General features: G+C 40.6%; 3 protein-coding genes and 1 long non-coding RNA gene across 5 annotated transcripts; 3 read left to right on the top strand and 1 right to left on the bottom strand.

Moving 5' to 3' along the window:
• Positions 1-3273: 3273 nt before the first annotated feature.
• LOC6052153 (serine protease 53) lies at positions 3274-5365 on the top strand. The gene is made up of 7 exons (XM_038258183.1): positions 3274-3445; positions 3503-3597; positions 3660-3769; positions 3826-4240; positions 4296-4479; positions 4538-5112; positions 5165-5365. The coding sequence occupies exons 1-7, from the start codon at positions 3325-3327 to the stop codon at positions 5351-5353; spliced, it is 1689 nt and encodes a 562-aa protein (XP_038114111.1). The 5' UTR covers positions 3274-3324; the 3' UTR covers positions 5354-5365.
• A 143-nt stretch (positions 5366-5508) lies between these two features.
• On the bottom strand, positions 5509-7473 carry LOC6046982 (serine protease 27). 2 transcript variants are annotated; one of them, XM_038258326.1, is made up of 7 exons: positions 7386-7473; positions 7237-7334; positions 7074-7183; positions 6596-7010; positions 6359-6542; positions 5724-6304; positions 5509-5666 (listed from the first exon to the last, which is right to left on the bottom strand). In XM_038258326.1, exons 1-7 carry the CDS (start codon positions 7459-7461, stop codon positions 5511-5513), a joined length of 1620 nt encoding a protein of 539 aa, XP_038114254.1. In that variant the 5' UTR covers positions 7462-7473; the 3' UTR covers positions 5509-5510. The 2 variants fall into 2 exon arrangements, with proteins under 2 accessions (XP_038114254.1, XP_038114255.1); XM_038258327.1 differs by having other exon boundaries at positions 7237-7289.
• A 705-nt stretch (positions 7474-8178) lies between these two features.
• LOC119767834 lies at positions 8179-8590 on the top strand. The gene is made up of 3 exons (XR_005277741.1): positions 8179-8277; positions 8336-8430; positions 8487-8590. It is a non-coding gene; the product is annotated as an uncharacterized LOC119767834 (long non-coding RNA).
• Positions 8591-8658: 68 nt separating this feature from the next.
• On the top strand, positions 8659-9446 carry LOC6052156 (clotting factor B). Its single transcript, XM_038250363.1, has 2 exons — positions 8659-9252; positions 9316-9446. Exons 1-2 carry the CDS (start codon positions 8880-8882, stop codon positions 9444-9446), a joined length of 504 nt encoding a protein of 167 aa, XP_038106291.1. The 5' UTR covers positions 8659-8879.
• Positions 9447-11468: the final 2022 nt, after the last annotated feature.

Here is an 11468-nt window from a genome sequence, read left to right as displayed (position 1 = left end):
TTAACGATTTGTAAATATTCAAATATTGATAGACCTGGGACTGTGTCACTGTTCTAGCGAGTATATCTTTGCAAATCCATTTGTGAAAGGATAGTGCAATAACAGTTTGGGGCCTTGCACCGAGTGAGACATTGTAACTTTAAAAACTGCAGTTTTACATTTTAAAATTGGTTCATGAACTTAAAAAAAGCAGTAATGAAACAATGAAGCAGTTTTCTAGTATAATTATATTTGTTTCATGAAATAATTGAAACTAATTTGTAAAAATGAGCACATCTTCAAGTTGCATTTTCAGAATAACGCTTTCGATCCACTTTATGTGTGGTTCAATTTTAGTTCCGAGCAATTTACCACCACATCCTTCACTTTGAAATCCAGATATCCCTTCCAAATATGGAATCGTACTCTGTGGAATCCGTTTACTCAAAATGGGCCCTCCTGTGTCGATCTGGCAGATTCCAGGTAAAATTGGCAGCGAGTTATTTGCACAAATTTGACTTTCCTCAACGCTATCATCACAACTTTCGAACCAACGTCTGACTCCTTTCGTATGGTAGCTGTACCTTAGATTTCCTAAATTGCTCTGCAATTTACTACGAAAAACGAACGAGTATGTTGGGTATTGGCTGGTATCTGTGTCTTCTAAACAAATTGGTTTTAGTGTTGAATTGGGCTTAAGGTACATGCTGAGTTTAAGCAGTGCAATATCGTTAGTTGGATTGCCTAGTTCATATCTGGGATGAACGATGGCTTCATCAACCTGAACTGCTTCATTATTAGCGTTGAAATAAACAAATTTTGGAGCTTCATTTGGATATGTTACACAGTATGCTGATGTAAGTACGTATCGATCATCAATTAACGTTCCCGCGCAACTGTATTCACTGCCCAGAGAACTATTTTGGAGTAAATGGCCATACGCTGGGATGTAAACTGGGTCTAAAAGGTTATTTGCAACATTTCGATCACCAGGTTTGTTGATACAATTCTGGTAGGAAAAGTTTTCCTTCGTTTCTTCCTCAATCCAGTCAATGTAGGATGAGATTTTAGTATAGACTCCAGTTGAACCGTTAGTACACGGAGTTCCAAAAGATGTAACACCAACTACAACGGGATGTTCCTGGTCGTATAAATCAACTCGGCGCAATTCAATCGGTCCACCTGAATCTCCCTAAAAAGACAGTTTGTGAATAATCCGGGAGGTTTATAATATCAAACTAACGCACCTGGCAAGTATCCATCGTCTCATGTGATGCACAGAACTGACTATCCAGCAAACCATCTGGAATTTTACGGTTAACTCGTATTTTGGTCCGACACAACTCCTCATCCATCAACTGAACTTGACCCTGCTGTAGAGTCGGACTGTGTCCACCAGCCTCTTCCAACTCGCCAAAACCAGTTATTCGCAGAGGTTCATTAGGAACAATATCGTCTCGCCATAGGCAAGCTGGGAACACTGCGGCACTCAGCGTTGCTTCCGTTTCGAGTTCTATCAACGCAATGTCATGGTAGCTTCTGGCAAACCGATGCAGCGGGTGTCTTATAATTTTTCGTATATTGATTTGCTGTGCAAAATGATCATCATGAGCACTGTTCAAATCCGTGTCCCCTAATCGAACCGTGGACGGTAAGGATCCTCCAACGGAAACCGCACAGTGAGCCGCAGTCAGGACATACTTGGGATGTATCAACGTACCTCCGCACATGAACTGAACCTTTTCACCAACGGTCCAGCCGATGGCAGCCTACAAAGTTGAAGTTGTCATAACCAGTTTCGTTCGTCACATTTTGATTACATACCATATGAGGGTACTCGCCATTGAATGCTCGAATTCCTCCGGCGACGGCCGGCACATTTTTCATTGAAAAATCAGGAACATCACGATTCTCATTTTCCCATTCAGCTCGGTAGAATCGTTGAACACAGTCTAAATTTACAACGAGAGAATTACAACTTCTCCAAAAAACCAAATATGTTACCAACCTGAAATAGTTTTTCTTTGATAATATCCTTCAGCTGGTGTTCGACCAAAATTACTACACAAAACCGAGCTGATTGAAATCAACCACACGAATACCTCCTTTCTGTTCATAGTGAGGCGTTCAACTGAAGGTTGTGTTCAGCAAACGATTTTAAGGTGAAGTCCCGCAACAAGTTCGCGTGCATGATTAGAATATGATGATCGATTACCTTCGCTGGGAAGAGAGTTTCGCACTACGTCATAACAGGTTACACTGGCAAAACGGGTTGGGGAGTTCTTATTTGAGTTAACTTGAATTCTAGGATAACTAAATCTTTCAAAATGAATATTTTTCATTCCATTGAATTAATGTTACCAAATTTTTGTTCTAATTTTGTAGAAAAATCTTGATTTGAATTTGACGAACTGCCACTTTTTACACGGGACTCACACTTACTATCAAACCAAACGTTTGTAGGTGTGAGCTCTGTGAGGGTGTCAAACTAAAAAGTGACCCTGTTCGTTTGAAAACAATTGGTGTCAAACCATCGGGTTTTCAGTGTATATATTTTAAATTGTTTCAAATTATGACGCATTTTTAGATTTCTTTAAAAAACGCAATGTTGAAAAATTTAATATTTTCAAAGCACTAAATAATTGCCTTTTATTTTCAATTTTAATATTTCTTACATTCTTACAATAACGCTATATGCTCCGAACTTGGTGTAGTATACTATTTGAAATTTTAATTTTAATGAAAATGTAAATATTTATTACAGTGTATTTAGTGATAATTCTGCGAAGGTAAGTTGAGTTATGACAATGCAGCAGGGAATCCCCTTTGAAAAATGGGAACCACACGCATTTCTAACATCCTTTTATAAAGATGGGCACGAATATAAACTGAGTTGTTTTCTTTTTAATTTTATGCAAAAAAAAACGCACTTTTTATGCAACTCCCTCATCAACGGAAAAGGTTGCTTCTTTCAACAGTTCATTCGTAAATAAATCATAAGGTCACAGGTTTGGTTGTCACGTGCCGATTAATGACTGATCTCAAGAAAACCGGTTTCTTGCATGGCAATAATTAGGGTTTTGTCAGGATTGTATAAAATTTCACGAATGATTCTAGTTGCAAGAATGTTTAGTTATTTTAACTTCAATATTTTTACTCATACTTGAACCCAGCACTTTGAGCTTGGAAGCTATCGCGTGTCCACGATACGTTGGAGAAGTCCAATCGAAACAACCTCGAGCCATCAACAAAGACCGGTTGAGATTGGCGAGGTAATCATTTGCCGACAGATCGCCAAGCAGTTCACAATTGAGTTAAACTTTTCTTAGCATTGCTGTGGTAGAAATGAAGATTCGGTTAATTGTGTGGCTTGTAATTACTGTTTTTAACAGTTTAGTTGAGGGACAATTCGAGTACTTTACGGATGATCCTCCGGATGATTACTTCAAGCGAAAATCTCTAGATGGTTGGTATTCGTAACTTTAGTTTAATTCGTTAATGATTTTTTTTTTGTGTGTGGCAGATTGCCCAATTCGGTTTTATTGGGACATGGACAAGTTCAACGTGCATTACGCGTTTGGTGGAGTGCGAGCAGTTCGGGGCGAGTTCCAGCACATGGTAAGCTGCTTAAAACTAGTGTTGATGAGACAAGTCATGAAGTCATCATGCACTATTTGCAGGCCGCTATTGGTTGGAACAACTCTGGCAGCATCAAGTATTTGTGTGGAGGGTCACTGATTACGTCAAGATTCGTTCTGACTGCAGCCCATTGCGTTGCCGATGGAGAAGGGTAAGTTACATGTGTGTTTGCTCGAGGCTATGAAGTAAATATCGCACTTGTTCCAGGAAACCTCCCGCAACTGTTCGGCTTGGTGACACAAACCTTAATTCAACAGAAGATGCGCAGTTCAGTCAGCAGGTGCGAATCAAGGCTCTCAAAAGGCATCCACAGTATCGCTTCAGCAGAAAGTATTACGACATTGCGTTGGTCGAGCTGGAAGAGGAGGTCAAGTTCAACGAGGCAATATGTCCGGCTTGTTTATGGTTGGAGGAGAACGCTCCAACGGAGCAGATGAATGCCGTTGGATTTGGTGTTACCGGCTTTGGGGAAGAACTTAGTCCGACACTGCAGAAGGTGAACCTTTCGGAACTAGACAAGGACGATTGTCTGAGGAGATTACCCAAGAACAGTCGTACCCTTCCTGAAGGATTGGTGCAATCGCAGTTCTGCGCGGCAAGCGATCATCAAGATACTTGTGAGGTAAGATTTAATTGGAAACCATTAGAAAATCTTGCATAACAGATCTTAATTTTAGGGTGATTCAGGAGGTCCGTTGCAGATCGAACGGCTTGATGTGAACAATGTCATGGTTCCTTTAATAGCTGGAGTAGTGTCCTTTGGAACTCCATGTACCGAGGGATCAACCGGGGTGTACACACGGGTTGCTGCTTACAGAGATTGGATTGAGAAGGAAACTGGACGATCTTTTAGTTATTCAAGTATTTTTACAACTCAACACAATTGAAACATTAAGCATAACTCACTTTCCCTCCCCAGCATGCGCCAGAACCTCGGGATGTCACACAAGAAAACATGTCCGAAGTAATATCGATAGTCCACCTTCTGCACCGTTTCATCGAGTTGGACTGCTGTGGAACCATACCGACTTGAATGAGTTCCAGTGTGGCGGTACCTTAGTGGACTACAAATTCGTCCTCACGTCGGCACACTGTGCACGTTTCAAGCAAGGTTTCCCAAAGCTGATCGTAGTGGGTGATTCCAAGCAAATCGTTTCGATCGAAAGTGTTCACATCCATCCCATGTACACGCCGGACAAACCGGAAAACGATTTGGCACTGCTCAAATTGACGAAATATTTGAACCCTCGGGGAGACATGCTGCCAGCTTGCTTGTGGCGAGAAGACGAAGTTAAGGATGAATACGGACAAATGCACTATTCCACGTATAGTAGTAGATTTGATTCTCTGAAATACTTTCATGAAGATGTCTATAATCGGTATGTCATTGGAACGAAAATTGAAGAAAACGGAAAGTGTACGAATACAAGGTTCAGAAGCAAGAATCTTCTCTGTGGACAGAACAATGTCAAGGTCATTCCAACGGTGTGCAAGGTACAAACCAAACTTTTCATTGTAACATAATTTATAAAGATCTCACTTTCAGATTGACTACGGAGGTCCAGTGTCGAACAAAGCCAATTTCCAGTGGACTCCGTACGTTTACGGAGTGGTTTCGACACTAAGTGAGAGCTGCGAAAACGAACTGGTTGGAACGAGAATCGCACCTCATCTGCAGTGGATCGAGGATACCATTTTGAATCACAACAACGATCAGCTGATATTTGTTTCGTAGAGTTGGTAAAACTTGCAATAAAATAAACTTACTTAATGCTAATTCATGCCAAAAAAATATTTTCAAATTTTCAAGTCAATATAAGTTTAATTCAGCTAGGATTTCTTTCACCACTATGAATTGAATATTGATTTTGTTGTTGTTTTATTTGGATGATTTAATGGGTTATACTTATAATCCAATCGATATGGCGATATATCCTGGTTGCGACAAGTTCATCTGTGCAGCCTTTGCTCAACGTGGATACAACTCCGTACAGGTATGGTATGTTCATGAAGTCTCCGACGTGATTAACCGGTCCACCATAATCTACCTATATGATACAAATAACTCATAATAAAGGTGTTTATCAACATAAAATACGACTTACCTCACAAATCTTTGGAATCAAAAGTGCTTTGCTCTTTCCACACAGCAGATCTGATTCTCGGTATTCTGGGGATGTACATTCTCCGACGTCAACATTGTTGATTCTAATTACGTATCGTTCAAATATCATATCTTGAATGGATTCAGTAGAATGACTCGGACTTCGATACGCAGAGTAATCCGTTTCGTCTAACAAAAAGCCATCTCTGCGGCACAATTTGGCTGGTAGCATACCATCACTTTCGTGTAAGCTTCGTGGCAATCTAAGTACTGCAATGTCGTTTTCCGGCTCACCAGGTTTGTACTCGGGATGGACGTGAACAGCTTCGATCGCTACGATCGTTCGATGTGGTCCGGTTATTACAAATTTGGGCGGACCTTGCTTAGTTTTGGCACAGTATGCCGATGTGATGGCGTATTGTGTGCCTTGGTTTGGTAATAGTATGGTTGCACCACATTGATACGGGTTAGGGTTGGATTCATTCCAAAGAAGTCCGACTCGATGTGTTGGTATGTTTGGTGGAGATTCAATTTTAGTTTCGGTCCGTTTTCTCTGTTTGCACTGTGAAGCTCTAGAACAAGCTGAAAGTCGATTTTTTTTAGTGTTATTGCAAACATAATTTGATAAAACATTACCTCCGTAATCAAACGATTGGCCAGTAACCTCTTCGATCCAATCCTTATAAGGAGACACCCTGGTATACACTCCGACTGATCCCTCGATACAAGGTGTTCCGAACGATACAAGTCCCACGATTAATGGGATCATATCACCGTTGATCTCAGCACGTTCCACCTGAAGTGGACTTCCTGAATCGCCCTGCAATCCACAGCATTACTCCAAATGTTACACTTTCCAACATTCTCCCTTACCTCACACGTGTCTTGATCGTCACTTCCGGCGCAAAACTGTTCCTTAACCAGTCCGTCCGGCAGTGTCCGACCCGACAGCGGCAGAATTTCACCGCACTCCTTCCCGCTGATTTCCTTCAGAGTGACGTTCCGCAAGATTGGATCAAAGTTGGGACTAAATCCAGGTGACACAAAGCCAATCGCACTCATAGCTTCCTCCGGCGTGGTGTCCTCCAACCACAGACAGGCCGTGCAGATCGCATCGTTGAGCTCGACCTCCCTCTCCAACTCAATTAACGCGATATCGTAGTACTTTTTGCTGAAGCGAAACTGGGGATGCGTTCGAAACTCTTTTATGTTGATTATTTGACTCAACGAAGAATCATCCGCCCTTCCCTGCTCTTTCAGGCCAAGTTTAACCACAGTTGGAACTTTCCTACAATGAAGTTGGGAGTTCAATGGGGAGTAGCTCAAGGCGATTCTCGGCAGAGTAACTTACGCATCTCCGTCCGCGGCACAGTGAGCCACGGTCAGCACGAACTTTGACGTTATCAACGATCCACCGCAGCCGTACTCGATTCCCTTGGAGGTGTTCCACCCGATGGCAACCTTGAAGCGATCGATTGATGAGCTTTGAAAATGGTTATGATTGTTTTACATACCACATGTTGGAATTCGTGCTGAACTGATCGCTTCACCCGAATGGCACAAGAATCTGTGCTGAAAGTTGTCAAGAACGATATAAAACGATTTGTACAGTCTTATTAGATGCGTTGTAAACGTAGACTCATCTCGGATCACTCTAACGTACCTAAACTTTGCTGCTCCCCTACAGCGGAATTCCCCAGAACGACGGCCGCCACAAGCAAGATTACGTGGAACTGCATTGCCGAGTGACTACTAGCCGCGAACTGCTGAGCGAATCTACGCGATTTGCTGAGCTGACTGGAGAGAATGAGCGATCCGAATGATGTTGTTTGTAGAACTTGTTTTGACTGGCGGAGGTCGCCGGGAGTTGTAGATTACTCTTTGCTGAGTAGAAGTTTAAAGTTGGGCGTCAAAACTGAAAAGAGCGAATTGATAATGTGGTCAACGTTGGAGATGAAAATACAGGTTTTTGAGACGAGCTGCTCTCTGAGAGCTCATCTCTTCTGTGAGAATCATTTGCATAGTTGCTGGTCATTTAAAAAATTGTGATGAGCTATGGAACATGAATGTTAAATATGGAATCGTATGTAAACCATTTGGCTATGAAATAAAAATAAAAATAAAAAATAGAGTTGATTTTTACAGATTTTTACGGATCATACACTTTATTAGTTATGTTAAAAAACTATTTTTGTCGAGCGTGAAGCAATTTTAAAATAAAGACTGCAAATTAATATAGATTTGATCTTTGAATTTTGATCAAATTCATGATAATTTTATGGTTTTAGATATTTAAACTGTTTTTTGGCAAAACTTTACTTTATCTGGGAACACTGTACTTTAGCTATATACTTCCACAAAAATTAGCTTGATTAGTTTAAAACGAACCCGTGAACAGTACAGTCCATGCAGTGTTGCAATTATCGACTTAAAAATGAAAAGTAGGATTTATTTTCTCTTGCTTATTTATTCTTGTGCTAATATTGTGTTTGGAAAGCTGGAGTATTTCACTGACAATCCTCCAGCGCATTATTATCTGCGTAACAATTTAGCAGGTAAAGATTGTAATCAGGCTTAATTATGTCGATTACTCAATACTTTGCTTCTAACAAGATTGCCCAAAACGATTCTACACGGATCCAAACAAATACAACCTACCGAGTATCCATGGCGGTGTACGAGCTAGAAGAGGCGAATTCCCACACATGGTTTGTTGCTCTTGATTTGAAAAAGACACCAGCATTTCAAAACATCAAAATTTAAGGCTGCAATCGGCTGGACAACTTCCGAAGGCATCAGGTATTTATGTGGAGGTTCGTTGATAAGCGCTAATTACGTACTGACAGCAGCGCACTGTTCTGCTAATGGAGAGGGGTATGAAACAGCAAAATTTAAGTTGAGAAAATTACTTCAATGTTTTATTTTTTAAAGAATTTCACCAGACACAGTTCGGCTTGGAGACATCGACATAAGCTTGGCCGAATTATCACAGTTTGGTCAGCAAATCAAAATCAAATCATTCAAGAAGCACCCACAGCATCGATTCAGTAGAAAGTACTTTGATATTGCGTTGGTTGAGCTTGAACGGGAGGTCCACTTCAACGGGGCCGTTTGTTCTGCCTGTTTGTGGTTGGAGAAGCACGCCCCGTTGGAACCGATGGAAGCCATTGGATTCGGAACAACCGGCTACGGTGAAGATCTTAGTCCAAATTTGCTGAAGGCAAAGCTATCTGAGATAAGCAAGGATGAGTGTTTGAAGCGATTGCCTAAGAATTTGCGTTCACTCCGGGATGGACTCGTTGAGGAGCAGCTTTGTGCGGCAAGTGACCATCAGGACGCCTGTGAGGGCGATTCCGGAGGTCCACTGCAAGTCGAGCGGGTAGATGTTACCAAGATGGTGATTCCGTTGATTGTCGGAGTGGTGTCGTTTGGGACTCCTTGTACAAATGGATCTACTGGAGTCTATACAAGAGTTGCTTCCTACAAGGAGTGGATTGAGCACGAGACTGGGCGGTTGTTTGACTATTCAAGTAAGTGTTTTTGAAATAATCTGAGCTTAGCTAAATTGCATACGTTTTTCAAGCCTGTGCAAGATCATCGGAATGCTCAAGCAGAAAGCGTGTCCAAAGTAATATTGAAAGTCCACCATTTTTCCCAATCAACCGAGTTGGATTACTTTGGAATGCCACCGACTCAAACTACTACCGTTGCGGAGCAACACTAGTAGATTACAAATTCGCATTAACTTCAGCGTTCTGTGTGAGCTCAAGTCAAGGATTTCCTAAATTCATCATATCGGAGAGTACAGTCATCCCACATATTCGGAACACCCACAAATTCGGAACACTTTTGTGATAATTTGTCAATAGCATGCCAAATGAACCTTTTCTGGCGACCCTACTATTTTTGGGACCTTTATTTGGACATTCTCTTGCTATTTCACTAGCAAAAGGAGTTATTTTTGATTAAAAAACTGCATTTCGAGACTGTTTTGTTCAGAGCTGCAAAACACTGCCTCCAAATTGCCTGTTTCATGATTGTGGGATGTTATTGTGCCTCCCACAATTGTGGAACACCTGAATTTAACAGATATTTTCACAAAAAAAGTTATCAGACCATGGATAAAACATCACTAAGCATGAGTTTCATTGGTTCCAGTGTGTGAAGTCATTATTTTGTAGAAAATATGTACTCCTGGAGAGAATCAAAGTTTGTTTACATCCGTAAGAAAAAAGTGTTCCGAATTTGTGGATTTCAAGGGTCAAAGTTTTTCTTCAAAAACTTGATATAAAAGTAAAAATTTGCAGTTTTTCGATACAGCATTCGAAAGATCGCAAGAAAAGCTTTCAAATGAAGGTAAAAGCGAATCATTAAGTTCAATTATCGATTTTCTATGATTTTTTGAACATTGGCCGTTCTGTAAACTGTTCCGAATATGAGGGATGACTGTACTAAAGAGATCATTCCAATCGTAAAAATGCACATCCATCCCATGTATGCTTTGGACAAGCCGGAGAATGATTTAGCGCTACTGGAACTGACGAAATATTTAAAAAGTGACAGTTATCTGCTACCAGCTTGTTTATGGAGGAATGAGAATGAGAACGATACCTTCGAAGATTTGAGTTTTTCGGTACACAGCAATTTTGAAGCTATTTCTAGAGGATTTATTCTTAGCACAGCTGTTAAACATGATGGGAAATGTTCACAGCAATTCTTACAAGAGAGGAACCTCTTTTGTGGAAACAATCCATTGAAATTTATTCCATCGATTTGCAAGGTTGAACAATCATATTTTTTCAAAAATTATGTTACACAATTTGAAATTTCCAGGTGGATTACGGTGGACCTATTTCAAGGCTTGTTCAGCACAACTTTGATATGGATTTGGTGTTTCTGCACGGTGTAGTATCCTCACTCAATAAGGGATGTGACAAGGTCTTGGTTGGAACGCGAGTAGCTCCCCACGTGGCATGGATTGAAGAAATTGTGCTCGGAAAGGATGGTGATCAATTTATATTTAGTCCTTGAATATAAATGGCTTAGGAATAAAATATAATATTTGTTTATTATTTGTGTTTGAATAAGTTTTAGCCGGTTACGTTTTTTTTACAAGATATTTTTGTTTGAATCGATGAAATGCGTCATCATAACTAAAGACTGCAAATTATTGAAAAACACGTCTTTTTCGAAGGTTCACAAATGAAAGGGGTCGTACAGCCCCTTCGTCGCGATATTTTTCCTCTTTATCGATATTGATGTACAACAAATTTGCAATAAATTTAATTGCTCTCTACAATCTACAATTTATCATAAAATGTACAACCTCAACACGTGCCCATAATCATACTTAGAGATTCAATCCAAAGATTATGCGAAAAGTGTTCAACACAAAAAATGATCCCTTTTTAATCGTATCCAATTTCACCCCACACTAACTGTCTGGGCATGATGCATCTGATTAGATCGAGAGTAAAAAAAAGGGCACCTTCAAACGCAAAACACTTTCCTCCTCCAAACCTCCCAGACGAGCATATCCCGTTTCTTCTGACAAAACAAATCATTTCCATCAAGTCTCGGGGCCCTTTCTCCCCTCTCTTCCCGATTAAAAACAGTTAGCCCGAACACGGTGCAATTCGTCTTCATTTCCCTGCCTGCGCCTCAACAAAAAATGGCATGAACTGCTAAATATATATTTATCGCCCCCTTCTGAACTAAAAATTCTTTTGCTCTTGATTTCCCCCCT

Source organism: Culex quinquefasciatus, chromosome 2 (genome assembly GCF_015732765.1).
Source record: "Culex quinquefasciatus strain JHB chromosome 2, VPISU_Cqui_1.0_pri_paternal, whole genome shotgun sequence".
In the NCBI taxonomy this organism is placed as follows: domain Eukaryota; kingdom Metazoa; phylum Arthropoda; class Insecta; order Diptera; family Culicidae; genus Culex; species Culex quinquefasciatus.
This window is presented reverse-complemented; position numbering and strand designations above follow the sequence as displayed.